At 34.7% G+C, this 26,744-nt stretch overlaps 2 protein-coding genes and 2 long non-coding RNA genes across 6 annotated transcripts; 1 reads left to right on the forward strand and 3 right to left on the reverse strand.

The window, feature by feature from the left end:
- Window positions 1-4,258: 4,258 nt before the first annotated feature.
- On the reverse strand, window positions 4,259-6,812 carry LOC111208795. Its single transcript, XR_007327147.1, has 4 exons — window positions 6,488-6,812; window positions 6,256-6,319; window positions 6,104-6,162; window positions 4,259-6,022 (listed from the first exon to the last, which is right to left on the reverse strand). It is a non-coding gene; the product is annotated as an uncharacterized LOC111208795 (long non-coding RNA).
- Window positions 6,813-7,039: 227 nt separating this feature from the next.
- LOC106413317 (guanylate kinase 2) lies at window positions 7,040-9,629 on the forward strand. Of its 2 annotated transcripts, none has more exons than XM_048764760.1 (11): window positions 7,040-7,296; window positions 7,504-7,538; window positions 7,625-7,735; window positions 7,814-7,890; window positions 7,962-8,091; window positions 8,167-8,529; window positions 8,609-8,730; window positions 8,802-8,937; window positions 9,014-9,059; window positions 9,150-9,243; window positions 9,317-9,629. In XM_048764760.1, the coding sequence occupies exons 2-11, from the start codon at window positions 7,536-7,538 to the stop codon at window positions 9,399-9,401; spliced, it is 1,167 nt and encodes a 388-aa protein (XP_048620717.1). In that variant the 5' UTR covers window positions 7,040-7,296; window positions 7,504-7,535; the 3' UTR covers window positions 9,402-9,629. The 2 variants fall into 2 exon arrangements, with proteins under 2 accessions (XP_048620717.1, XP_048620718.1); XM_048764761.1 differs by having other exon boundaries at window positions 7,052-7,296; window positions 7,509-7,538.
- A 3,146-nt stretch (window positions 9,630-12,775) lies between these two features.
- On the reverse strand, window positions 12,776-14,168 carry LOC106416254 (acetylglutamate kinase, chloroplastic). The gene has a single exon (XM_013857106.3). It carries the CDS (start codon window positions 14,028-14,030, stop codon window positions 12,993-12,995), a length of 1,038 nt encoding a protein of 345 aa, XP_013712560.2. The 5' UTR covers window positions 14,031-14,168; the 3' UTR covers window positions 12,776-12,992.
- Window positions 14,169-15,651: 1,483 nt separating this feature from the next.
- LOC125591165 lies at window positions 15,652-18,491 on the reverse strand. Of its 2 annotated transcripts, XR_007327149.1 has the most exons (6): window positions 18,106-18,481; window positions 17,951-18,019; window positions 17,522-17,867; window positions 16,178-17,336; window positions 15,766-16,086; window positions 15,652-15,686 (listed from the first exon to the last, which is right to left on the reverse strand). It is a non-coding gene; the product is annotated as an uncharacterized LOC125591165 (long non-coding RNA). The 2 variants fall into 2 exon arrangements; XR_007327148.1 differs by having other exon boundaries at window positions 15,766-17,336; window positions 18,106-18,491.
- Between the last annotated feature and the right edge of the window lie 8,253 nt (window positions 18,492-26,744).

A 26,744-nucleotide genomic window follows, 5' to 3' on the forward strand; every position in this document is an offset into this window, starting at 1 on the left:
TTTTTATTAGATATATAGAGATATCAACGAAGTTAAAAAAGTTTAGTTTCTCGAGCATTCATAGATTAAACGAGATCTTTGCATTATTGTACTTTCGCAGCATCAAAACCTACATTTTAAAATCGCAAGATTTATGCATCAATTTATAAAATAAAAACTACCATCTATCTGTAAGAAAATAGGATACTTGATGTATTGATTGGTTTTTATTATTTAGTCTGTTTACTTGAATGTTTGTCATCAAACAGTTTTTGTTCTTCACATTTGCATCAAAAAGGTGAAAACACTTTAATATCTATTTTGTTTTCAAATAAAATACTTTAAAACTGATCAGCTGTAAATTTTAAAATCTAAATCTCAAAAACCAAAATGTATAAAAAATCAATCGTTAATCTATAATTAACTTTAGATAGCAAAATATTTTTTTGACAATATTCCTGATTCCTCCATGTACGTATGCAGGTTATAGACTCATAGTCTACACGTATTACATTACATATAATTGAGTTAAAATTAGAATGGTGTGATCTTAATAATTATTCTCTCTGTTTCTAAATAATGTCTATTTTAAAATTTTCACAAATATTTTAAAAAAAAACAATTAATTATCAATGCATTAATTTTAAAAATTATAACAATTTTATATAAATTTAAATCAATAACAAATCAATAAATTTGAAATTGTCAATTAACATTTTCGAAAGTTTACAATTTATTATTAAAGATACATAGAAAATCTAAAATGTTGATCTTTTAAAAACAACTAAAAAATGGTATAACATGCATTATTTAGAAATATATGGAGTATATTATATACATAAAATATTAAAATATTATTTTGTCATTAAATGTACAATGGTTAACTATGCGTATCAAAACATTTAAGGCAGCATTATTTTACTGTATAAAGCACAAAATGATTGGACGTGACTTACCAAGTTACCAACGAATCAAAATTAATTATTGAGATACTTACATGGGAAGACACATTTTGTCTTTTCTTTACTCACAAAGACACATTGTGTCTTTAACACACTTTATGTGTAGGGCCTTTCTATTTTGAGACGAAAATGCCCCTTCTTGAAGCTAACGAGAAATTTATTTGTTTAAAAAAAATAAACCAAATATAACTTGGACGTTTCTGGTTGTTTGCAATAAATGAACATTAATTTCAGGGATAATCTATTGGTGGATATATGTTTTGGTAGACAAAAATCATGTGGATGTGTTTATGGTGGACAAATTGTTGTGGATAGGAAAATCATGTTAGAGTTCAGATTTAATGTCGATACGTTATCGTGGACATCGTATATTGGATTTACGAGCCTAAGTATCATGTACAAAATATTGAACAAATTGATATGGAAAAATGTTATCCCAACACAATGTGCCTCTAAAGGTAATTGGTAACATAGACTGTGTCTTAGGGGGTAAAATTTTCATGATTTTGATTATTTTGTTTCTTAAGTGCAGATGACTGAGATGTGTTTGGTGATATGTAGAGAATGAGTCTGTGGTTCCTGAGGTAAATGGAAGTTCATTTTGGACAAAAAAAAAGATGCATGGACGGGAAATGTGTGGATGAGAGATGCGTGGACGGGAGACGCGTGGACATGAGATGCGTGGACATAAGATGCGTGGACGGGAGACGCGTGGAGCCACTTACACCACCACTGTAACTACCCTCACGTCTTACACCACAACCTCCATAACCACCACCGCCTCCACTGCGGTATCCATCGCTTCCTCCACCATATCCACCACCATCTCCTCCACTCGAGTAGCCACCTCCACCAACCACCACCATTGTATCCACACTCACGTTACATACAGACATAATCAAGTGGTTTAAGAAGCGGGAGCTAACCTTCTATTTGGATTTTATCTGTCCAGATTTCCGAGGCTTGGATACAAAGATCGCTCACGATGGAAACGCGAAAACCCAAAATACAGATTCGTAGAACAGATGAGCAATGGAAGAGACGTGGCTTCCGAAAGTCGATATTTGGATCCAATTTCAGGTTTTGATTTCTGGATCTAGAAACAATCGGGGAGAAAGAAATTATGGTTCATCTCACCGGCGATGGATTTGTGAAGAAAGAAGAAGCGATAAGGTTTTATAAAAAAGTTAAAAAGTTATCGATTTTGTAAAAAGATAAAATCAGATTTCGGTTTTGGTTAGGAATCTCTTTGGTTAGTTGGGTTGGGTAACGAGTTTGGTTAGTAGGATGAGATGTCTAGTTACTTGAAGATGTCACTTGGTTGAGGATCAGCTTAGTAAAACTAACATGATAAAGTGTGCTCAGTAAACAATGTGTCCTTTAGTGATATTGTAAACTCAACTTGTGTCTCTGAGGGTAAATATTTCTTAATTATTCTTAGATCATATTTATTGTACTAGCATTAGAAAAAGTTGAAAAAGTTACTCCATCTTTCCGTAAAGTTAGTGCCACTTAAATTTCAAATGAAATACATATACTAAAATACCAGTTGACACAAATTTCAAAATATTAATACCTCCTTCGTATCTCAATAATAAATGTGTATGAGGAATAAAGTTTTTTTAAAAAGTAATTGTTTTGAATTTGCTATGCCTTTACGATAGTATTGCATATCATTTGTACTAGTCATTCCGTTTCGATTTAATTGTCGTTATAATGAAAAATTTCTGTTCAAAATAAGTGTCGCTTTAAAGTTTCAATGCAAAATTTATTAATAAGATTATCCACTTTATTTTTCAATTGGATGAAAAATGGTTAGGTGTATAGATAATTGTGTTTTTGTTTTAAAAATATACAAAATCATATGTTTTCTTAATCCATGTGCATAAACCTAAAACGACAATTAAAATGAAACGAAGTGAATAATTTTTTTTTTAACAGGAGGACCCCAAAGCTGTTTTAGATCCAAAAACTAATTTTACTAAATCTTGCATCTAGATTTACAATATTTCAATTAAAGTGCAGTTAGATGACCACGGCGAATTGAACCCATATAGCAGAAATTCCAGCCAGAACTCATTACCACCAACACGGCTTGGTTTATTCTTACTAGTTGGAGTGGAGTGTTATTATTTGATATCTCTCAAATAATTTCTTTATTGTATATCTATTAGTATTATAATATTAAAGTATTCCAAAAAATTCCAAAAATGAAAAGTTTTAGCAAATGAAAAGTCTCACATTATAATATTAATACATACTATTTTTATTTGTTTTTAAGATGTGGATGTCTAAGAATTTATATAAATACTAGGGATTTTGTCCGGACTACGCCCGGATAATTTATACAAATATCTTTGCATCTAATGATATGTATTAGACATATATTACATCTCTGTTCTAAAAATATAAATAGTAAATTTAATTTAATTAAATATGAGTATAACTCATAAATAATTATTTTAACAATAAATAATTATTTTAACTATCTAAAATATGTATGGGATGGTGAACAAAAGTAAAAGAAAAAATAATTTATCAATTCAATGTTAAAAAACTGGACCAAATATTGATTCAATATTGTAAAAACACCTCCAACGTGTGTATGAGGAGGTGGAGTTTTTAAGATTTTTAATATTAGAAAAAGGAAAATAAGTTAAAAACTGATCAAAAGTTTCTTAATAAAAGACTTTTTAGAACCGTTCCTAAACTTTCTATGCTTGTGTGTCTGTTTTCTATTGGTGCAACTTTTGTTTTTATAGTTTTAACTTTAGTTCTTCAATGAAATAGTAGTAATGTATTGTTTAGATACGTGATTTAGGAACTCAACCATTAAAGTTGCTCTAGCTGGTTAGACCCATCCAGAAAAATAAATTACAGAATAACCATATAGCTTAAAATAATAAATTTTATCTCAAAAATTGAAAACATCATCTAAATTGTAACAAAAAAATCTCTTAACATCAAATATGTATGACACATGAATAATTTTCAGTTCAAAACTTCAAATATGATATGAGGGTTCAAGAAAATACATACACTTATCCCTTAAAAATTAGTTAAGTAAATGTATATTTTTAGTTTGATTTATGAGTTTTTAAAATCAAACATTCACTTTAATATTGTTGTCAAATTGAATTTAGTTATTATAATCAACATTTGGAATAGTATAACATCGTCTTTATTTATATATCTAATGTAATCATATTGTACACAATTATATTTTTAGATCCCAATTAAAACTTATCTTGTTATATACATAAAGTAGCTTAAGTCAGCTTTGAGTAACTAATGTTGATTTGAAGTAATATTATCCGGTCTATCTATTTGTATTTAACTAAATGCACCAGTATGATAATAGCATTTTGGTAACGAAAACAAAACAAATCAAACTGAATCCTTAGGGATACACAAACCGTAGAAACTTTCTTAATCCTCTCATTACAAATACTTCTTTAGTTTTCTTCTTACATTGTAGTCGCCACTTTCAAGTCTTGTCGCTTGCTTCTTCTGTGGTGTTTGAATCTTGTGACTTACTTCTTCTGTGGTGTTTTTGAAGACCTTCCTTTCATCTTCAATGCCTAGAGTCAAACATAAACACATATTAGTATACAGTTTGACAACCATTTTCTAGGTTGCGTATGCGTCCACATCTTTTTCACTTACCCAAAATAATGATCAAATACCTTATCTACTCAACAGCTTGAACGAAGCAAAGAATGATAATCGAATTTAACATCAGGTTCTACTGACATTGTCCCCTCCAAATTTGTTCAATTCACAATAATGTGTAAATTAAGAAAAGATTAATGTGCTTAACCAAAAAAAAAAGATCAAAGTGCTCACACATGCGATTCAAAAGTCGAAGAAATTACCATGATTGTTTTCATGCTCTACTGCTTGAGCTATTACAGCCACCTTATGTCATAAATCCATTCTCAGCATGCTTCTTTGAACCACCTTCAGATCCAGACCGATTGACCAAATTGAGATGAATCAAATTTGGGTAAATTACTCTGGTTTACAGGAAAAGCTTTTTGCAGCCTTTTGTATATTCAGCAGTAGAAGAAGAAGCGCTATTATCTCCAAATGGTGCAGAAATGTAGCCCTCGGAAACCATGACCTTGTTGTCTCCTTAACTTTGTACAACTGACATGTAACCCGAATTTGGGAAAAACTACATGTTTACATAATAATAGAATCAGTCGAAGCCAAGCAGATAAATAAGTGAGAGTTAAAATTTATTCATGAAGGATAAAAACCTATATTTACGATGAACTAAGCTTTTGAAAAGGAAACACAAATGTAGACTCATGAAGCAAACATCAATGGAAAGACTTACGATGGCAAGTCGTAAAGGTATATATATCTTTATAGCTTTTACCAAAAGGAGATGTATCATACGGAAGTATATAAATAATAATATATATATACTGAGTATGTCCTTTACCATCCAATCCATCAATGTATCACTCAAATCAGTAACTGCAGAAATATAATCTTAATTTCCAGAGATGCAAACCAGAGATTTAGAATAACGAAGATAAGACTGAAAAGAAAATTTATTCATCCAAATATATTATGTTTCAAGGGCATAAGTAGCTTAAATAAGAAACCAACAAAAAGATTGTGCCAGATCATAAAGATTGACACAGATGGAAAGTAATCCCATAAATCACAAACCGCTCCAGTATTAAGCCGCTCCTCACAAACCTGTGAAAACAAACAGAGTAATGCAATGTCTCTCAGATGTGTGGAGTACCAGAGAAACTGGGTAGAAACTTGAAGATGTGAAAAAAATGGTGAACTATGACATGAAAAGGTGACTGGATTCTTACCTTCTCAACTATCTGTTCCATTTGAGCAGCCCTCAAAATAACATCCTCTAGGCACTCTTTAAAGGTTCCAACAGGGAAACATGAGCAACGATAGTACAATCTGGAAGATTAGCATCATCTCGATGACACTCACTAAAGAACAAAGGAAAAAGTAGATGGACTTCAAACCATTTTAGATGGGACTTACTTCTCTCGAGAGAGTGGGAAAACAATATTTGACTAAGCACCATTTCTCTAGCCTCCCTAAACAAATGTTCCAATCATAAAATAGATTAGTTCCAAACTTGTAAAAATATTAAACTAATAGACAGCCACAATGCAAACCTTTCAGCATCATCTGGTGATCTCCGTTGATTTACGTTCTGTTGATTGACATTCTTCCCCTGCTAGACAGGTTGGTTCACGATGAGATAAAAATGTAACTTTTCCCAATTATAAAAAAAAAACTGGCATAAGTAAAGGTAATAAATAGTTACAGCGCCATGTCGAGATGCCAGCTCTAGCAATTGTAAGTCTAATATCTTCTTGTTCAGAACCAGACTACACAGAAGAAGTAGAAGAGGCAGATCAATAAAAGATTAATTTTGCGAAGAACGTAACTCTCAAATAAGAACTATTTTTTGGCTTAACTTGGTACAATGCTTTGATTGCTGTAAACTTATCTATCAAATGAAACAAATGATCAAGGACGTTGATCCAATTTTGAACCTGATTTGGCTGTTTATGTGGCTCAGCCGTCGTTACCAGTATCGGGATCCACGCGGCTGAGGGGTATGCTTTTGATTGCGTCGCTAATCCATTGATTTAAAAAAAAAGAAACGAATTTGGGTGAAGAATAAAATTGAATATATGATTCAAGAATGTTATTTGATGAGTAGGAGTGGGTGGTGAATCTGGTGATTAATACACAAAACTGAAATTTGTAGCGAGTCAAATCGATTCAAATGAAGTGGAAGAGCCGAGACGACGGTGACATGATTTGAGTTCTTTTGGGCTCATTAACGATGAGCCATTTAACATGTAGCCCACATAAATTACTCGACTCATAGGAGTGACGTGGCGTTGGAGAACTTTATGATTGGCTGATTAAATTGGAGGACGTGGACACCTTAGCTGATGAGTATATGCTGATTTTAGTATTGTGATGTTTGAATATTTGTCTTAACCATTTTAGTGAAAATCAAAACAGTAATTAAACATTATTATTAGAATAAACAATTACTATAACCTTATTATAAAAAAGAAGGTGCTCCGAGATTTCCTAGGAGGGGTCACACACACCGTCACGGCCGCTTTTGTCTCCAAGTTGTCTTGGGACTTGTCGACGATTGCACATCAAATTCCAGAGAGATATCAATTCGCCATAAAAACTGATACCTTGTTCTTCAAATAAAGCACCCCACAATACTTGTTTCTCAATTCTCTCCTCTGCCTCTTTTTCATAATTTGCCAATATAAAAAAAAATACACAATCCTCTCGCTCCAATTCGATCCAAAAGCTTTCGTCTTTCCTCAAGGTAACGAACAAATGCTTTATGGGTTTGGTTTCTTTTGTTCCAATAGATTGTTTTCATTAAGATCCGTGTTTACGTTTTTTCCAAAGTTTTGTGTTTTTGTTTTTTTTTTAATGGGTTTTGAAAAAAAAAACACGAGAAAGGTCGAACCTTTGTTTTGTTGTTTGTTTGTGTGTTTTTGATCTCTTGTTTTTGTGATTGTGCCCATAGCTCAGGCTGAGTTGGAAGCATTTAAATCCTCTATGGTGAGCCTCTTTTTGGCGCGATTCACTTCGTTGCTCTTCTTTGTTTCATTGCTTTCTCAACATTCTTTTGATTTTCTTGTTGATAGGGAGAAGCAGCAGCTTTCTTTGTTGATCATCTGGAGAATGGACAACACACCAATGGTTTTGGCGTCAAATCCGAAGACAGAGATACATCTGTCCAAATTGGGGATCGATCCGTAAGCCTATAATGTTTTCAGAATGTGAAACTAATCTTGAATGATTCTTAGAACACTAATCTTGTTTATCTTTTGCAGTATGTGATTGGTGGAAGTCATGAAGGGAACCCATTGTTCCTTGGAGTTCAGATCCATGACAAAACCACCAACAAGTGGTGTGTTCTCTATGATTCCATCTTGCTCCTCCTGCTGTTTCTGCTTCCATTAATGTTGGAGTGTGTTTCAGGTCCAGTCCTACTGTTCTTGGAACAGGTCCTAAGCCCTGTAAAGGCTACTCCGCCATTGTTCTCAAACAAGGACGGATCTTGGTTATCAAAAAAGGCTCAGCTTCCGATGACTCAATCTGGTTCCTTGAGGTTAGTTAGTATCTAGAAACATCAGTCTTGCTTGTCTGTTTGTTTTCCTCATGTGTCTGAACGTTTTGACATTAGGTGGACAGTCTCTTTGTCCGGGAACAAAGGAAACTCTTAGGGAAAGAGGTTGTTGCTTGGAGCAAAGGAGTCAGAGGAAACGCAGAGAAGCCTATAGTCATAAGCGGTCCTTCCGGAGTTGGTAAAGGAACGCTTATAACGATGCTCATGAAAGAGTTTCCTTCGATGTTTGGATTCTCCGTGAGCCACACAACTAGATCTCCGAGGTGTATGGAGAAGAACGGTGTTCATTACCATTTCACTGATAAAACTGTGATGGAGAAAGAGATTAATGACGGGAAGTTTCTTGAGTTTGCTTCTGTTCATGGTAATCTCTACGGAACTAGCATTGAGTCTGTTGAGGTAGTAACAGATTCAGGAAAGGTAATTATAACTTTTTCATGAATCTGATGATCTTTTTGAAATGACTTAACTTTATCTTTCTTTTTTTGTGTGTGTATAGAGATGTATTCTTGACATTGATGTTCAAGGAGCGAGGTCTGTGAAGTCAAGTTCTCTTGATGCGGTATTTATATTTGTGTGTCCTCCTTCAATGAAGGAGCTTGAAGATCGGCTCCGTGCTCGGTAAAGACTTTTTAACCATAAGAGTTGTTGTTTCTTCAGATCTTTGAATGTTTGTGTTAAAAATATAACAGAGGAACTGAGACAGAGGAGCAGATTCAAAAGCGGCTTAGAAACGCCGAAGCTGAGATCAAAGCGGGGAAGTCCTCAGGCATTTTTGAACATATCTTGTATAATGACAACCTCGAGGAGTGCTACAAGAACCTCAAGGTAATGTAACTCGCATAAATATCCTCTTAAAGCAGTTTGATTGATGATGTACAACAATGGCTCTCTCTGTTCTCAGAATCTCTTGGGGATAAACGATGACGCTCCTGTGAATGGTGTAGAAGGTAATTAAATACCAAAACAGAAGAGTAGACATAATTGTATATACTAATTATGTTGAAAAGTAAGCTTAATTGATTGTTTGATGAAAGCAGTAGAAGGGATCAATCTTCCCAAGGAGCACACAGTGACAAAGATGGAAGATAAGATTATGATTCAAGAAACAGGAGAAGCAACCAAGAATGACATGTAAGTTCTTGACTTTTCTTTATTGATTTCTCTATAGAGTTTTTTTGTTGATGAAACGTGTTTTGGTGAGCAGGATCGTGTTGGATCTATCTTCAATTAACGGGGGAGCACCAGGGAGAACAAGAGGGATCGTTCTGGACACGGTGAAGTCCAGTTAACAAAGAGTCCTTTCATCTTTTCTCCGCTGTAAGCTAAAGAGGGGAACCATTTTGACGATCATGAACCATTGCTCTTTGTTTTTTTTTTTATTGTTTGGCTTTTTCGCGGTTGAAAGGTAGTGTGATGCGTTCACTAGATAGGGCACTGATGATGATGATGATTATTATGATAATACAAAAAGACATGATCTGTTTCGATGAAAATAAAATGTTCTTTGTTTCTTTTTATTGATTAAAGATTTTGTTTAATCTAAAAATCTTGAAAGAATCTATCCTTTTGGTATTACTAGGACATGAAAAGTAACAAAAGTTTGAAATCAGTGCAATGGGTTTATTCTTGAGATTCCGCAACTCGAATAGGACAGAAAAGAAAATTAATTTTGATCTTACACAACAGTGTTTTAGTGTTCGGACATGATGCAATACAGTTAATGTCAGTTTACAGTTGAAAACTCAGCCAATCAAGTAGAAGAAAAGCATCTCAATGAGAGAAGAAGAAGACAAAAGCTATTTAAAAAAGAGAGCAAGTTGTGGGACTTTGGAATTAAAAATGGGTCCTTGAAAGATCGCAACTTGCGTAGATTCGTGGGTCCACAAGTCGGTGGCAGTGTAATTAAAGGAAGGTTCGTCGTAGCCTACCATCTCTGTCTCGTGTGCTCCACCACTCTGTTTAAAGTATCTATCTGGGGCCAAGCCAAATCATACCCTTCAGAGTGTATGCTTTGGATTCAGGTGTTCCTTGATTGGGCCAGACCACAGAGGAGAAGAAAACATTGGGATCAAAGGAAGCCTAAGAATGAAACTTAGGCCCAAATGAGCAGAACAGGAACCTTTCGCTGAGAATGTGACTAATTGGATTAAAAGAGATGATACCACGCACCTTTTTTTTTTTTGGTGTAAAGTGATACTACACTCTTTCTACTTTCTCTCTTTTTGGTGAAAGGCATTTCATTAGCAACTAGAGTTCAGGAAGTACAATTGTCTGAGAAAAACAGAGATGTGAATATGTGATAGAGCTGTTTTAGCCATGCAGTCAACTTTTTGCAGTCAACTTCTACATTAATAGTAGGAGAAATAAAAGAGAAAGATAGAAACATATGGATGAGAGATTAAAGTATATATGCTATTTAGGCTTTTTAGATTAAAAATACATATTAAACAAACTTCCAGGGTGTTATTGGTTTATATATTTTAATGGATTTTGAAATCGGAATCAAATCTAGTGTTATTGGTTTTATGATTTTAAAATTCATATTCAAATATTGTGTTATGGTTTTGTGATTTTAAAATAAATTTTGAAATCAAGTGCTATTCAATTACAAGGATTTGTTTAAAGATTTAATTTGAAACTATATTTCAATGGATTTGTAAGTGATTTTAAGATCAAAATACAAAGGAACAAATATCAAGGTGAACCTTGTTATTTTACTTGGATTTGTATTATTGGGTTTTCTTCGAGTTCTTTAAAAAACATATTATATTACATGTGCACGAGAACAGACCTAAGCCACACCACCTAGAGATAAAACCTCATCAAGATTTACCGTGACATTAGGTTCGTTCCCAGTTTACTTCCTCATGATTTCCTGAATAGCAGGAATATGTGTTGATCCACTCATACAGCAACATGTTGACTTTACCGTTAGCTTTTCTTGGCAATGTATCTTCTCTCATTAAAGATGTAAGTAAAATTTACATGTCAAATAAATCTAAACATAATTTTCAAGTCTAGATTTTCTGCTGTCATCTTTTCAAAATATCAATGCTTTCATCTTTCTTAAGCCAATCATCAACTATCTGCATTGCAAAACTCAAAATCTGTCAAGTATAAATAGGAGAATAAACAGACTCAAAGCTCTATGACTAAGGACTTCGTGGTTAATGAGTCAACAAGTTTGATTTTGACATCCATCTGATTATCAAATTGTGCAAGAGTTTTTTTGTACTTGGCTTGCGACAGTGGTTTTAACGGCACCTAATGCACTTGGCTTTCGACCGTGATTTGATTGGACCAGCTATGTACTTTGGTCTCATGGGTGATGGTCAGCCAGTGGCGAATGTAGAATTTTGTTTTAATGGGGGCAAATCACATGTAAACATAAAACATGGCTAAAATATGATATTTAATTGGGAAAATTAATTAAAACTTCAGGTATATTATGCAATTTTGAAATTTTTATGGGGGCACTTGCCACCGTCTTGCTGTACCTAGATTCGCCAATGTGGTCAGCCTATTGGTTCGCTACGACGATATGTGGGCTGGTTGGTGCATCAAGGTACTCACTTTCTCCTTTCCCTTGTAATGTTTATGTAGCTCATACTCTGTATTCATGACTTTATGGGATGAATCTATGTGATCTGTGACCACTTGGAATTGGGATTGAAGACAGGTTTACCATACATTTACCACAGCAAAGCGAGAAACCCGTTTGTGACCTGAAAAGGAATACAAGGGAATCTTCTGGCAGGAGGATATCATTCCTTTCTTCCAAAACGTAAAGCTATCGAAAGAAGCAACAATTGTTCAACAATGCTACATTGAGTTCTCAAAGAATGTGACTTCCCCATTAGTATTTGTTTTAATATTCACGGTTTATCTAAAAACTTGCATGCTTCCCATTAGCATAGACTGCAAAAAAACAGAAGTCTACAATCGAAATTTTGACATCCATCTTGTGCCCAAGGAAAATAAACAGTCAAACAGACGGCTGATTTCTAATAATCTGCTTATTTGATTTTGACATCCATCTAAATTTTTATGAAATCCACTTATTTTGATTTTAAAATCAATGGATTTATCAAAGATTTCCAAATCTAGAAAATTTTCTAAATCCAATAAAATGCCACAACCAATAACCTCTACTTCATTTATCGTGTATTTAAAAATAAATTATTTTAAATATTTAATCACAATACATATTTCTATATAGAGGTACTGTGTTGTGTCCCACAACCAATATGGTTTTTGATAATATTTTTTTAATATAAACATATGTAATATTTGTATTTTATGATTCAGTAATTTATGCACCTTTTTTAAAAAATCGACAAACATATTTTATTATTTTCTTATATTTATTTATTTAATTATATTGAATTTTTTTATCTTTCCTTACTTATATACACACCTTTTTTTTAACACCATGTATACACACTTCTATGGATCGTAATATGTGGCCCAACCCACGAACAAGTGAATAAAAGCCTGATCAGGTAGTATACAGGTCTGACAGTTATGTTCATGATGTCTATAGGATAAACAACCTAACCACTTAGGCAGGACTTGTTTATCTTTCCTATAGGCTATAGAGCCCTCAGGAACTAACCAAAGCAACTTAAAATCAGGAAGTAACTAAATCATGAAGGATCTAACATATGGCAAAACTCTTAGACTGAATCAGACAGTTTGACAGAATGTAGAAACAGTAACAAAGCCAAGCAAAAGAGAAAGAAGAAGATTAACTCAACTATCCTTATTGTCTCCAAAGAGAGAAAAAGATTAACTCAACTAACCACACAAGCATTGACATTACCAAATACAAAAAGATGAACTTGATTTTGATGATCGAGATCATATATTACATCAAAACTTCATCCAGTAATCATAGTTCCAGCACCTTCATCAGACATAATCTCATGAAGCAGAGAATGTTGTCTCCTCCCATCAATAATACTAGCCGTCTTCACTCCTTGCGCAAGAGACCTTATGCAACACTTAACCTTCGGAATCATCCCACCAGCAACTTTCCCATCTCCAATCATCTTCTTCACTCCCTTTATATCAATCTCCTTCACCAAGCTACTCGGATCATCTTTATCCTCCAAGATCCCCGCCACGTCAGTCAGCAGAATCAGCTTCTCAGCTCCCAGCGCCGCCGCGAGCTCCCCCGCCACCGTATCTGCATTGATGTTATAAGCTTGACCAGCTTCATCCGCCGCAACAGACGCAATCACCGGAATGTAACCGTAGTCAACGAGGGGACGCAACACGTTTGGATCAACCCTTGCAACTTCTCCGACAAAACCTAACTGAGCTGAGTTAGGAACCGGTCGTGCGGTTAGAAGACGACCGTCGTGCCCCGACAACCCCACTGCAGTAGCTCCGGCCGCGTTGATCAGCGAAACGAGATTCTTGTTGACTTTTCCGACGAGAACCATGGAGACGATCTCCATCGTCGTGGCGTCCGTCACGCGAAGACCGTCGCGGAACTCAGCTGGGATGTTGAGTTGTTTCAGGTAATGGTTGATATCGGGACCTCCGCCGTGGACGAGGATCGGACGGAGACCGACGCACGCGAGGAGGACGAGGTCGCTGACGACGGAGGCTTTGAGCTCCGGAGACGTCATGGCCGCGCCGCCGTATTTGACGACGATGGTCTTCCCTCGGAATTTTTGGATGAAGGGTAAGGATTCGGAGAGGATCTCGACTCTGTAATCCGGTGAAGGTGCGTTTCGGGTGTCGGTTGAAGGCGGTGACGATACGGCGGCGTTTATGGATAGGCATAGACGCTGGTGCTTCTTGCGATGTGGAAAGCAGAGAGATGGAGAGTTGGTGATTAGGTGTTTCAGAGGATTGGAAACAGAGAAGGAGAAGGATTTAGGCGGCGCATTGGTTGTGACGGTGGCCATATCTGAATCTTACCGGAGGAGGCGGCGGCGAAAATCCTGAAGCGAAGCGAGAGAGTGTCCGAGTTTTTCTTAAAATGATTTATGACAAACAGTTAATGAGCCAATGAATATAAGCCACGTGAGCAGGAGACTTAAAGACTCTCTGTCCTAACCCTAGGTTATTACGACGTACGACGCCGTGTACTTTGAATACCAACTCATCCTTGAGTCGAAAATAAGATGGGCCCTATTAAAATGTTTCCTTCCAAGGGGCTTAGGCTCGGCCCGGCCTGGCCCAGCTTATAAAATTGATAAATTTGTATAGAAATTATAATGTACCTATTAGCTAAGGTGTGTCTTGAATGATGACTTTTTTCATTCTTTAATCTAAAAATCGAATCTCACTTAAGATTAACAAAAATATGTGCTTTAATATACTGTAAGAAAAACTGCTGAAAATGTCTTACATTATAAACAAGCTCCAACACTCGTTCTATTTTCAATAGTGCAAACATATTTTAAAAAAAAATCAAGCATGGACATTTGATAGGAAACAAAGATATAACAATAAAAGAAAAGCAACCGCGCAGCCTTACTCTCTGATCAAGAAACGTAAAGACCTCTCTGGTATGGGAAGCTGAAGGCAACTGGCAACACCACACTCAGTGACAGGCAAGATTCAACTTAGATGCCACAATCACACATAACTAATTTTTTTCTCTTCCGAAATAACCATACTCTAATTCTTGATCTCCCAAGTGTATGTGCAGATCAGGAGAAACAACGGCAACTGCCGCATCCGCACGATAAACCTTGTGCAGGAGACTTGCAGTTTCTGAAGCACATCTTTCAATAGCGGATCAAAACAGCTCGGAGAAGAGCACAAACTTCCGGTGAGAGATAGGTTCGAAACTCTCTCATTCGCTATGATTTGATGATATGGATCAAAATTGAAATACCACAAATGTTTTAAATCATCATATTTTCTCTAGAAGACATTTGACTGATTCACCCCTTCCCCGCCTCTCAACAAATAAATAACTTTGCTTTTATCTTAAAAGAAGCATGAATAAAAATAGTCATAGAAAGTAGATTAAAATAGCAAGCGTGCGTCGTAAATATTTATTACACAGCCATAACCATAATGCTTAACCGTAAAATATAAATCGGTCATTTAACATAAAACCATAAAAACAAGGTAAGCTTATTAAGCTTATTGGACAGCAAGAGCAAAGCGAATCCTTTCCTGCCCAAAATCGAAGACAGTGTGGTATCGACGGAGCCATGGAAGACCTAGAACACTGTATCAAATTAAAAGTATTAATAGTCTACAAAAAATATAATCTAAACAACCATAATGTTAAAATAAAATTAAAAATGTTTGACTTACAAGTATGCCTCATCCCCAGGTTGGAACACCAAAGGTCGGAAAGCCGAGATGCAGTGGCGAAGCTAGGCTGTAGGATATGGGGGCAAGTGCACCCACAATTATTTTAAAATTCCAATTTTTATGTGGAAACATAAAAAATTTGTCAGTTTATGTGGTAAAATGTAGTTTGTGCACCCATGCTTTTATATGCCTTCTTTATTTTTATTACCAAAGGTACACCCATGAATTAAATGGTCTAGCTTCGCCCCTGCCGAGATGTATCGTCCATCCGCATCAGCAATTACATACTACAAAAGCTATATGTGATCAAACAAACAACTCCAAAAAAGAAATCAAAAGAAGAAAATTATAGCTTTTGTTACTTACTTTCTGTGGAGGGATGGTTAAAGAATCCCTTAGGGCATCCCAGGGGGTGGAAACCGAAGAAAAAAAAGAAGGGAAAAACCCTAATTAAAGACCATCTCTCATTCTCCAACGACCAGAAAAAAAAAAAAATAAAATAAAACAAGAGACTTTTTTTCTCTCTCTCTTCGTCCCACCAATAATGTTCTCGTCAACTTCAATATGTGGAGGGATGGTTAAAGAAGCATCCTCATCACCTTCAATAAAGTTGAATGACACATGGGGCCACTCTAATATACCTACGGCCTCATCGTGAGTAAGTATCGTTGGTCCATAAAGGGGTACCTGTTAAAAAATTATACGCATACACTCAAACATATATTAGTGTTAAGCAATTTATTTTAAAATATATAATATATACACAAATATAACTTACTTCTCGACCAAGAATTTGTCGGTTGATTCTGTAGATAATATGCTAGTAAACAAGTTGCAAACAAGACATCAGAATCCATAAATATTTACATTAGAAAAGAAAAAAAATTCTAAATTAACTTTAAGTAAATATACTCCTTATACTCACGGGAGACCTATAAAAGCACCATTAACTCTAGCACCCCAAATGAGATGTTTATTTTTTTTTAATTTTTTTTAGTTTTTTGTCTGATTTAAAAAAAAACAAATATTAAAACGAACCAATCGCGCACCGCCACGTGTCAGTGGAGCCCGCAAAACAGTACAAGACTAATAAAGGCTCGTGCAGGGACGCTAACTTTTTTTTTTTGCTAAGCCGTCTCTTTCTGGGTGGGACCGAGAGAATTACTTGTCTGAAAGCGGAAAGAGAATAGGTCTCAACGAGCATTGGTAAAGCTAGAAAGCAACCGAAAGAGGCACATCAAAAGGTCTGATGTTTGATCTGAGAGCATCATTATCCCACATACTCATTTAGAGGTTCTTAATCATTTTTTAATAATTTTTAGTTGGAAAAGTAGGTTTAAGAGACTTAGTTAAAAGACATGTATATTTGTATGGTCCATTGCAAGTCTTTTATCTATGGGTTCTTAAAAAAAAAATATGAAGGGTTCTCTTCTTCTCAAACTCAAAAGATAGACATCAAAACTTGGGATAGACAATTAAAACTAGGGATAGACAGTTAAATACATATAATCGAAGGTAGCTAACGTATAGAGCTTAATTGAGTGTTGAAAGCATGACTTAGAAGTAGATTATTCCCAAAAGACTTGAGCAAATGATTTCTTGCCAAATAATATATCTTATTTTTTCTATCTCACAACAGAGAATTCAAAGCTAGAGATGGACATCAAAGCTAGAGAGAGTCAAATTACAAACATGAAACAATGAGACATTCACATATATATATATATATATATAATTAAAGAAAGTGATGAACAGAGCATCTATGTGTGTCCGCAAGCCAAAAGGTTAAACCAAAAATACAAACTAGTCTGATTCTTGGAAAAGTTGATGTACCTTAGCATCGCTGTGGACAAACTGAATACCATGTCCTGGATATATCGTAGAAGAGCAGAACCAACACTTGACCAATCTCATCTTGTCTCCTCCTTAAAAGATCCCTACAAGAACACATATGAATCACAACAAAGAAGAGATTCATTCAGACATCAAATTGAAGCAAAATCATAAAGACTAAACACAACTAGTAGAGATTTTTCCTTAGAAACAAGTTTACTCAAAAACAATACGAGGAAGGCAGATAAAAGTTTCAATGTTTATCTAATTATTGGTTTCACTATCTCACTCTCTGAACTGTGGTGATGTCTGGGTCAAGATGCTTGAAGAAGCCAAATCCGACGTAGAGCAAGAACTCATTTTGTCAAGCTACTATCACCAACAAGACATTCAGCAATCTGCATCTGACGAGCCTGAGAACCACTGGGACGACGACCTCCTCCTCTCTGCATCACCATCTTCGTGCTGATTAAGTGAGAGACCATTGGTTCCTGGTCTCAGCTCACTGACCTTGGTGAACACTGGCTTCCTCAACGCAGGTGATGCCTCAGCCAAGTTCACTTTTAAATTCCAAGTTCATCTTTATCAGAACCATGTTTCGTCAGACCATTAACAGCCTTTCCTATCTCAGTACTCTGTAGACAGATAACCTTAAAGATCAAACACGCACTCTCATTCAAAACCTCAGGAACAACAACTTGATACACAATGAACCAACCTTGAGAATATCCACATTCAAAGACATCAACTTTAGCTTCCTTAGATAATCAAGTATCACTGAGTGTGGCTACATAACACACACACACACAAAAAATCAAGCTTCCATGATCAAAAATTACAATTTTAAGGAAATTTAAAAGATCAAAAACAAACCTCGATGTCTTTGTCGAGCAAGATGTCTTTGATCCTAACAACCTTCTTAGAAGCCATTGAAAACTCTTCAATCGCATCACTCAAGGCCTCAGCTTCATCTTCTTCTTCTTCATAACTATAATTGCTAACAATCTGATTATTGTTATCTCATCTGCTACTTTAAGGGAACTGAGAGATTGGTGGTTCCCAGAATGGCCTCTGCAATCCCATGAGCATACCGAGGCTACAACAGATGATTGAGATCCTAAATGGGAGACTACAACACAGGAAAAAAAAACACCAGAGAAACTATCCACTGATTCCATTCATCATCGAGAAGAGAAGAAGGCGGAGTCGAGGATTCAGGAGAGAGAGAAAGAGACGAAGAAAGGGAAAGAGAGACACGTGTCTCTAAGAGACGTCTCTTGTGGCCCTTAATTAAGAGACGTTTTTACTCTTAATGCATAATTTTTTTTTTCTAATTATAAAAACATTAAAAACCCTACCTAAGAAACGGCGATGATGGTGCTCTGACGTCTTTGGCATCGTTTCTTCCTCTCTTGCGGTGGAGCCCACCCCTTAGCACTCCCCTAAATCCCCACGTTAATCCTGCCCTAAATGTACTCGCAACCACTGTCTATCAGAACTTTATCACAGTATTGTGCTGCAAACAAAATGATAATATAATTTTGGTTACTTACTAGAAAAAAAAAATCATTTTTCAAGTAAACAAGTGATTGTTACCTAGATGACCCGCAACCGAAACCGAATACATATGAATCTTCCACTGGTTAGAGTTGTCGACGAGATCAAAATATTGGTGGTGACCTTCGTAATGTTCCTGACTGACACCTCCAAAGCTTAGGCGTCCACCGTCGTTGCCATGAAAATGATAATTTCGCAGGTAAAGTGAAAACCCTGGTTCATCAGTGTCATCCTAAAATACAAATAATTAAGCGTTCATATTATTAAACATGCAAACGCAATACAAGATATGGAGACGTCACGTGTCATTTCTTATATTTAAAAGGGAGTTTTGGGCCACCTAAGTTTTCATCAACGATGAACTATTGAGTGGTAACTAATTAAAATTAATAAAAGAAACGTAAAAGGTATTACCAGATAGGAACAGCACTGCATCAATATTGGCTGGCAGAGGTAATCCAAGTCCCACAAACCCATCATAGGGAAGATTAATGTAAAACTGACGTGGAACGACCCTTCGACAGACTACGAACTCTTGTGGACCAACCATAACAAGGTTTCCCATGGGTCCTAACATCATGTGCTCGGTTCTCCTCCTCCCGGATATGGTGACAGCACCATTTCGCAACCTAATCGAGGCCAACGTTCCTTATACGACAAAGCCCAAACACACACAATCCTCAGTTTTTTTTATTGGACATAGAAAACATGAACATTACTTCAAGAAAGATATATATATATATATATATATATATATATATATATATATATATTACCAGGAGCTTCGTTGTACGTGGGTGACACAGCTCCATCATAGGCATGTACCTGGTTGGGAACACGGTGGATTCTTCCTGGAATCCAGATTCCCTTCATCCCTGTGTGGAAAGAAACCCGGAAAAGGTGAGGGCCTACTCCGAGTAGACCAGTGTACGCTTGGTTCTGATGATTTCGCAATGATATGATGATCGGGTCAATTTGTTCCATTGTTGATCTGCAAAACAAAATAGCTAGGACATTAATACGAGAGTACATACGGAAAGGAAAGAAACTCGAGGCTAGAGAGAGAGAGAACATTTGAAAAGCTCTCAGACTTTTCATAAAATAGTATCTTTGCTTGAAAATAAGTTTAAAACCTACGAGAAAAACGTTTAAAATCAACTTATTTCAAACCTATAAGAAAATAAGTTTAAGAGATACACAAACCCATTTGAAAATCTGTGAAGAAAAGTTTCAACTTATTTACAAACCCCATATAAAACCAAGACGACAGGTTGCCTTTGATCTGAACGCCGAGTGCAGTTAGTGCAGTTTCGGCAAAGCTAGTTAGGGCAATGTTTGTAAGCTTAATTAGAGCTAGTTAGGGTAACCTATGAAATGTGCATGTTTAGACTTTTCTTAAGAAATTAACAACCCCATTGTGAAAACCTATTAAAAGTTACCAAAGATCTAATATTAACTTGAAAAAACTATAAAAAGTCTGTGAAGAAAACACATATGAAACTTGCCTTTGTTGTCCAACTATAGAGAGAGAGAGAGAGAGAGAGAGAAAGTCGGGGACGAGAGAAAACGATTCCCCAAGGTTTTCATTTATATTGCTTGAATACAAAGATGACATAAGTGAACAGCTGTCTAGCATTGGTCCGTACGGTCTTCCCTCGTTCCTCGGTCAATCAGACTTAATTTATATCCGTTTTGATTGTCAAGGTCATCGACAGTCATCATTCGACACACCCATGCCGTTTACAGATTCAAGCTGAGAGACTTTTATCTCTGGTGAAGCGTATAAAAGAGATTACCCCTGTCCCACTCCAAACACCGCTTCATCTACTCTTCTCTGAGAGTTCTCTCCTTTACATTTACATTGTCACCCATAAATTCGTAAGCAACATATATCTTTTTTTTCTGACAAAGAAAAGCAACATAGATATGAGACGTTAACATGTGACTTTTGTCATTTTAGCCACCGTAATTGTAACTTAGTGAGGCCTTTAGCTTAAGAAACAATTTTAACCAATATTTGAATGATGTCATGTGATAAATTATATTTTATTGTGTCGTGATAAATTGGGTTTAGTTTTTCAGTATGACCACAGTTTTTTTGTTTGGTACGAACACCACAGATTTCAAATTTGAATTAATATGTTAAGTAAATATCCAAAACAAATAAATTGGAAAGGAATTTTTTTTTTGACAACAACAAAAATAAAAATATATGTTATTAAAATTTTACATTTGTTTATTACAAAATACGTTTTACATATATGATTTTTGCTTGATAGTTCAACAGACCACGTAAGTTTGAGCTTTTACAGAGGATATATATATATATATATATATATATATATATATATATATATATATTTTAATTAATGCAAAGAAAGTTTTATTTTATTTTTACAGGAAAGTTTTTTTTTCTTTTTAAATTAATACATGGGAAGTTTTATCAACAATGATATTGTCGTTTTTTCAAACAAAAAACAATGATATTATCATCCCTAATTTATTGCATAAATACTGTAACCAGTTTTATTTTATGGTTGGTAAATTAGCATAAAGTTTTTTGTTGTTGGGTAAAATATTATATAGACCTTGTCCATCAAAAGAGTTTTACTGATAAAGAGAAACTACACGAATTATAATATATAGTATACTTATCTGTGTGTCCGCACGGATGTTTCCTTTAAAATTTATATTGCTCAAAATTTATCATATATAGTTTTGGTATATATTCTTTTACTCTTACCAATATTTTTTGATGTTTAATATGTTCTTATAGTTCATAGTTATATGCAGCATTTTATTAACTGTTTTAAAAATATTAATTGTTTTAGTGATTTTTATATATAAATTTATCTTGTTGCATGGTTTAGCATTGATAACTTAAAAATAGAAGCTTTTATGGAATGACAATGATTTTAATATTGTTTTGTGGAGCTAATTTAGTGTGTGTTTCAAAAATATATGTTCAGTATAACAAACCATGGGATTGGGTGCAGTTTGCTTCAGAAATACTATACACTAAATCAGAAACACACGTTCACAATTGAATGATGTACTAAATTTAAACGCATTACACATATTCCATGTTCTGGGTTTGATTTATCGTTAAAAATGAAAACAATATTTACATGAAAGTGATGATCGTAATGTTTTTATACATGGATAATATTAAGCTTATGTTTTAAGCCCTGTTCGGGAACGCGCTAGGCGCTAGTCGGGCGGTCGGGTTGGGCCTAGCGCCTAAAGAGAAAATCGGAGATTAATCAGAAATTATGCGGGGCGAAATTTTTAGATGGTTTACTATGTTATAAAACATGTTAATATTTAATTGTGTATAACATTAATACATTTTCATGTTTAAGATTGTATAAAACACACAAATAGAATATATAAACTTAATATAGTGTAATTTTCATCAAAATTATGAATATAAATGATATTTATAAAATTTTAAATCAAATAAATAAATAAAAATATTATTAAAAATAAAAAAAAAATAAAAAAAAAAAAAAAAATAAAAAAATAAAATAAAAAATAAATAAAAAAATAGATTAGGCGGCCGCCTAGGCGGCTAGGCGGTCATTTAGGTGGTCTAGGCGGAAAAAATCGGATATCCGATTTTTTAAACCGATTTGGCATAAATCGGGGCGGAAAAGTGACGCGTAACGCCTAGGCGGCCGAGTTTTAGAACAGGGGTTTTAAGCAAAAAAATAAAATAAAATACTAAGCTTATGTACTCGTTTTATTTAGTGATGCTCTTAACTTTCTAACGTGAATAATTTACGTCACTTTTATGTTCTCGGTTTTACAGAATTGGATTATTATTATTATAGATGTAATCTGAATAATTGATAGCTGCCCAAAAAAGAATAATTGATAGATGGGAGTTTTTATCGGCAATAGGAGATATAACCGAGATATGGTTAGGTAAGGAGATTCGAGATTTTGGTTTCAGTATTTCAATTGATTTTTTCGGCTAGTTATTTAATGTTGTCAAATGAAAATAAGGCTATGATATAGTCTTGTAATATTTAAGGTAAATAAGGGTTAATTTTAATTTGTACTTCATTTTTAATAGATTAGATATATCATATTTGTATAACCTTAGTTGTGTTATAAACCAAATGATGATCGAGCATGGACCAGCCTGTACTGCAGGCCCAATCCGGGACATGATAAAGACAACCAGAGACTATGTGTTTATCTAGTATATATTCCATGTATATCTATAACATAGTGTTTATCATTATCCTTATCTTGTTAGGATAAACATGACCTTATGACGGTCTAATAGCTTGTATATATATGGACCTTCTGGTCGACAGTAATGATAACAGAAGTATTTCCCCAACACTTCATTTACAACACGTTATCAGCACGACGTTGCTCTCATAAACCCTAACCCTAAAAACCAGAAATAAATCCGAGCAGTAAAAACCCTAATTCCCGACAAATTTCAAACAGCTCTATCCCTCAACTCCGGTGGATCCAGACGACGAGCCAGATACCAAATTAAAGCTCTTGACGAGACGAAGCCAACGCCGCTAACCCCGCATCAATCGGAGTTCGGACGCGCCCCCACGCTCAGCTACAATACAGGCGGAAAATTTGTTCCAGAAACCAAAATCTCTCTCAACCATATACCAGTCTCCTATTCCAACAAGCAGCAACAAAAACAATAATTCCGAGCAATCCATCAGCTAACCAGGAAGATCTCTAACTGATAGACCGATCAACCCATCAAAAGTTTTCAGGTATCATCGAAAACTCATCTAAAACCCATAAAGTATTAAATACCCCCATCCGCAGCCATTTAGCTATATTTAGCAACATGTCTCTGCAAATAAAATAAAACCAGAAACCATAAACTCTTTAAAATCTCGAACCTGAACTTGTTTTGAACATGTTCTTAATCTGAAACCGATTTTAAAATTGTTTAAAATTTTTCCTGATGATAGTTTCACATTAGAACTGTTTAGGATTGAAAGTTAAACAATTTTTTTTAAAAAAATCTTACTGCTATATGTTGAAAGAAACCGACTGTTACTTGCTTAAACTTATCATTATTGTCTTGTTTAATGTTCTTATCTGATCTGAATCAACTAGAACTGTTAAGGACTGCATGTTACATAATTTTTTTTGAAAATCTGATCATGGTTTCATAAATTAATCCGAGGTTTTACCTCCTGTTCTTGTCTGAGAAATTTGTTTTCCTGATGTTTGATAACGACTAAAACTTGATTAAGATTGAAAAAAATATTTTTTTAATATTTAAAATCGAAATATCAGAGATATATCTGAGAAAATATATTTATTTTTAAATCGAAAAGTATATAATAAATTGCTTGAATAAATCAAATCTTCCTGATTTATTTTTTTTAAGTCACAATAATTTCTGATTTGATTATTTTTCGAAAAAAATAATAATAAATATATGGTATATTTTTCGAAAACCCTAACCTGATTTCATGATTGAATTGGTTTGCTTGATTGCATATTTTTTGCATACTAATATTGCATACTGAACATGAAATCTCGACTGTTAGGGATATAGATCATTCATAGTTTTCAAGCAATCTGATCTCAACTGAAAAAAAAATCATTATACTAAATGATCCGATCCAATGGGATGAAGAAAATATGGATCATTTTCCTAATCATCTAAGATAGAATCCCTAAAGGCCTTGAAACCTTGTGTTTGAAATAAGAGGACCTTAAATCTGAAAAAACATTGATCCACACCTTAAACCGTATGGTTTTAAGAAAATGCATCATTTAGAATTTTTTTTTCTTTTGGTCCGTGTGTGGCATTGATATGAAGCATGAAAAATTTCAAAAAGATTACTTGATTAAGACCTGTTTTGAATAATGATTTCAGATGTCGAGTTTCATACCCTCAGATTACAAAGCCCTTGATCTCTCTGGAGATAATTATCTTGATTGGGCTATAAACACTTCAGCCGTCTTGAAGTCTAGAGGACTTGGGAAGTGCATCAAGTATGGCAATGACACCCTTGCGTGTGAAAGACACAGAGCCATAATGATTATGCGACACCATCTCTGTGAGGACCTAAGAGACGAGTTTGGATATGTTAATGATCCTCATAATCTCTGGTCATTTTTGAATTCTAGATTCTGTGAGCCATTGTTGCACGAATCCAAGAAAAAATGGGAAGCTCTAAGGTTCCAGGATTATGAATCCGTGGACAATTATCACTCTGATCTTATGAGAATCACCTATAGTCTTAGACTATGTGGTGAATTGGTAACAAACGAGGATTTGTTAAACAAAACTCGTGACACATTCCATTCAGAGGAAGTGTTGTTATCACATCAGGCCAAAGGTTTCACCACCTATTATGACATGTTCTCATATTTATTAGACATTGAGCAAAAGAAGCAGAAAAGAATGGATAACATCAGACGGTTTAATGACATCATGGAGATATATTATGAAGTACTAGACAGTGAGATGAAAATCCCTGAAGCTAATAAAGCCACATTTGATAAGAAGAGATCTGAGGAGGATTCCGAGTGGACACTCATGGACCATGAGGTCGGATTATACATTGAATAATTTTCCGACATTCTGATTTTATGTTTTCATATCTGATTTGATTTATTTGTTATTCATTTATGTTATTGAAATAATAAAAACGATTTTGTTTTTATATATTATCTTGCTTGGTCTTGCTTGATGATTCTTGATTAAATAACAAATAAAACCTTAATAAAAGGATAATCAGTCCACTGATAGTTGATTTCATGCATGGTTTAACTTTACCTTGATTGTATAGGTTTAACTTTACCTTCCTGCAATCACATAAAATCAATTGTTGGGTGTAGACTAATGAGTCAGTTCACTGATAGATTGATTTCTCGCATAGATTTAACTTCATCTTGATTGTATAGGTTCAACTTTACCTTCCTACAATCACTTGAAATCAATTAATTGGTACTGACAATGGCAAAAGACACGACATTATTCAGACCCATTGAGTTATAAAGATTTATAACATTCTACATTGAACCAGTGAGCAAAGAAAATACGATTCCTTTCAGATTTTTGAAAAATCGCCTAAAAGCATTATGAATGCCTATACCCATATTTTCTACTGATTTATTCTATGCTAAGGATCAGTATGAAAGAGGCATAAAGCCATGGTAACCAGTATGGTTCACCACGAAATAAACACTTATGGCATGACCAGATTAGCCATCTTGATCCAAAACATGATGAAAAATTAATTAAGGCACAAAAGTGATCCCATAAAATCTCACAATGTGTTATAAGTACACAAAAGGGAAAATCACTAAAATAATTAAGGCTCCACTGTCCTAAGCACTACGAAATTATGAGTATGTTCATGAGGGGGAGAGAGGACTAAAACCCACAGTCCATGATCATATCATAAATTCGGATTCCATGGTTTACAACCATAATATACACGGCTGGAAAGCTTTAAAGCCCTCACTAATGGTACATCACCCACGTCCAGCCTAAAGCTTAAGGACATTATGTATATAAATATTGATTTACATCAGGCCATACATGTAAGCATAGACATTCCCACCTCTGAATGATTAAGGGTCATAAACCAGACATATACACAAACCATCTTAAGAAAATACGAATATTCCACCACATATATGTGTGCCATTTAAGATGGAACCTCAGATGAGGATTGAGAATATATATTAGATAAATAAGACTTCCTCCACGAAACTATAATGTATCTTGTGCCAAACATGGATGATTTAATCAAGTGGCCAAGAACACAGATTACAAAAGATAGTAATCTGATTATCCAACTTTGAAAGGAGAAAGTTATCAGGCTGATAAAGAGTAAAGAGTAAAAGAGAAATATAATGGTATCAACCATAGTTGTCTTGGCAAGATCCTCAGACCAAAGATTATGATCTAGACGTTCTAAAAGAATATGATCAAAAGATAT

This window comes from Brassica napus, chromosome C8, assembly GCF_020379485.1.
Source record: "Brassica napus cultivar Da-Ae chromosome C8, Da-Ae, whole genome shotgun sequence".
Classification (NCBI taxonomy): Eukaryota; Viridiplantae; Streptophyta; class Magnoliopsida; order Brassicales; family Brassicaceae; genus Brassica; species Brassica napus.

Bases quoted from the DNA above. Each gene is read 5' to 3' on its own strand.
- LOC106413317 (XM_048764760.1), top strand. The intron at 9,060-9,149 runs GTAATTAAATAC...TGATGAAAGCAG, and splicing joins TCCTGTGAATGGTGTAGAAG to TAGAAGGGATCAATCTTCCC. The intron at 9,244-9,316 runs GTAAGTTCTTGA...TTTGGTGAGCAG, and splicing joins GAAGCAACCAAGAATGACAT to GATCGTGTTGGATCTATCTT.
- LOC106416254 (XM_013857106.3), bottom strand. From the start codon at position 14,030: ATGGCCACCGTCACAACCAATGCGCCGCCTAAATCCTTCTCCTTCTCT.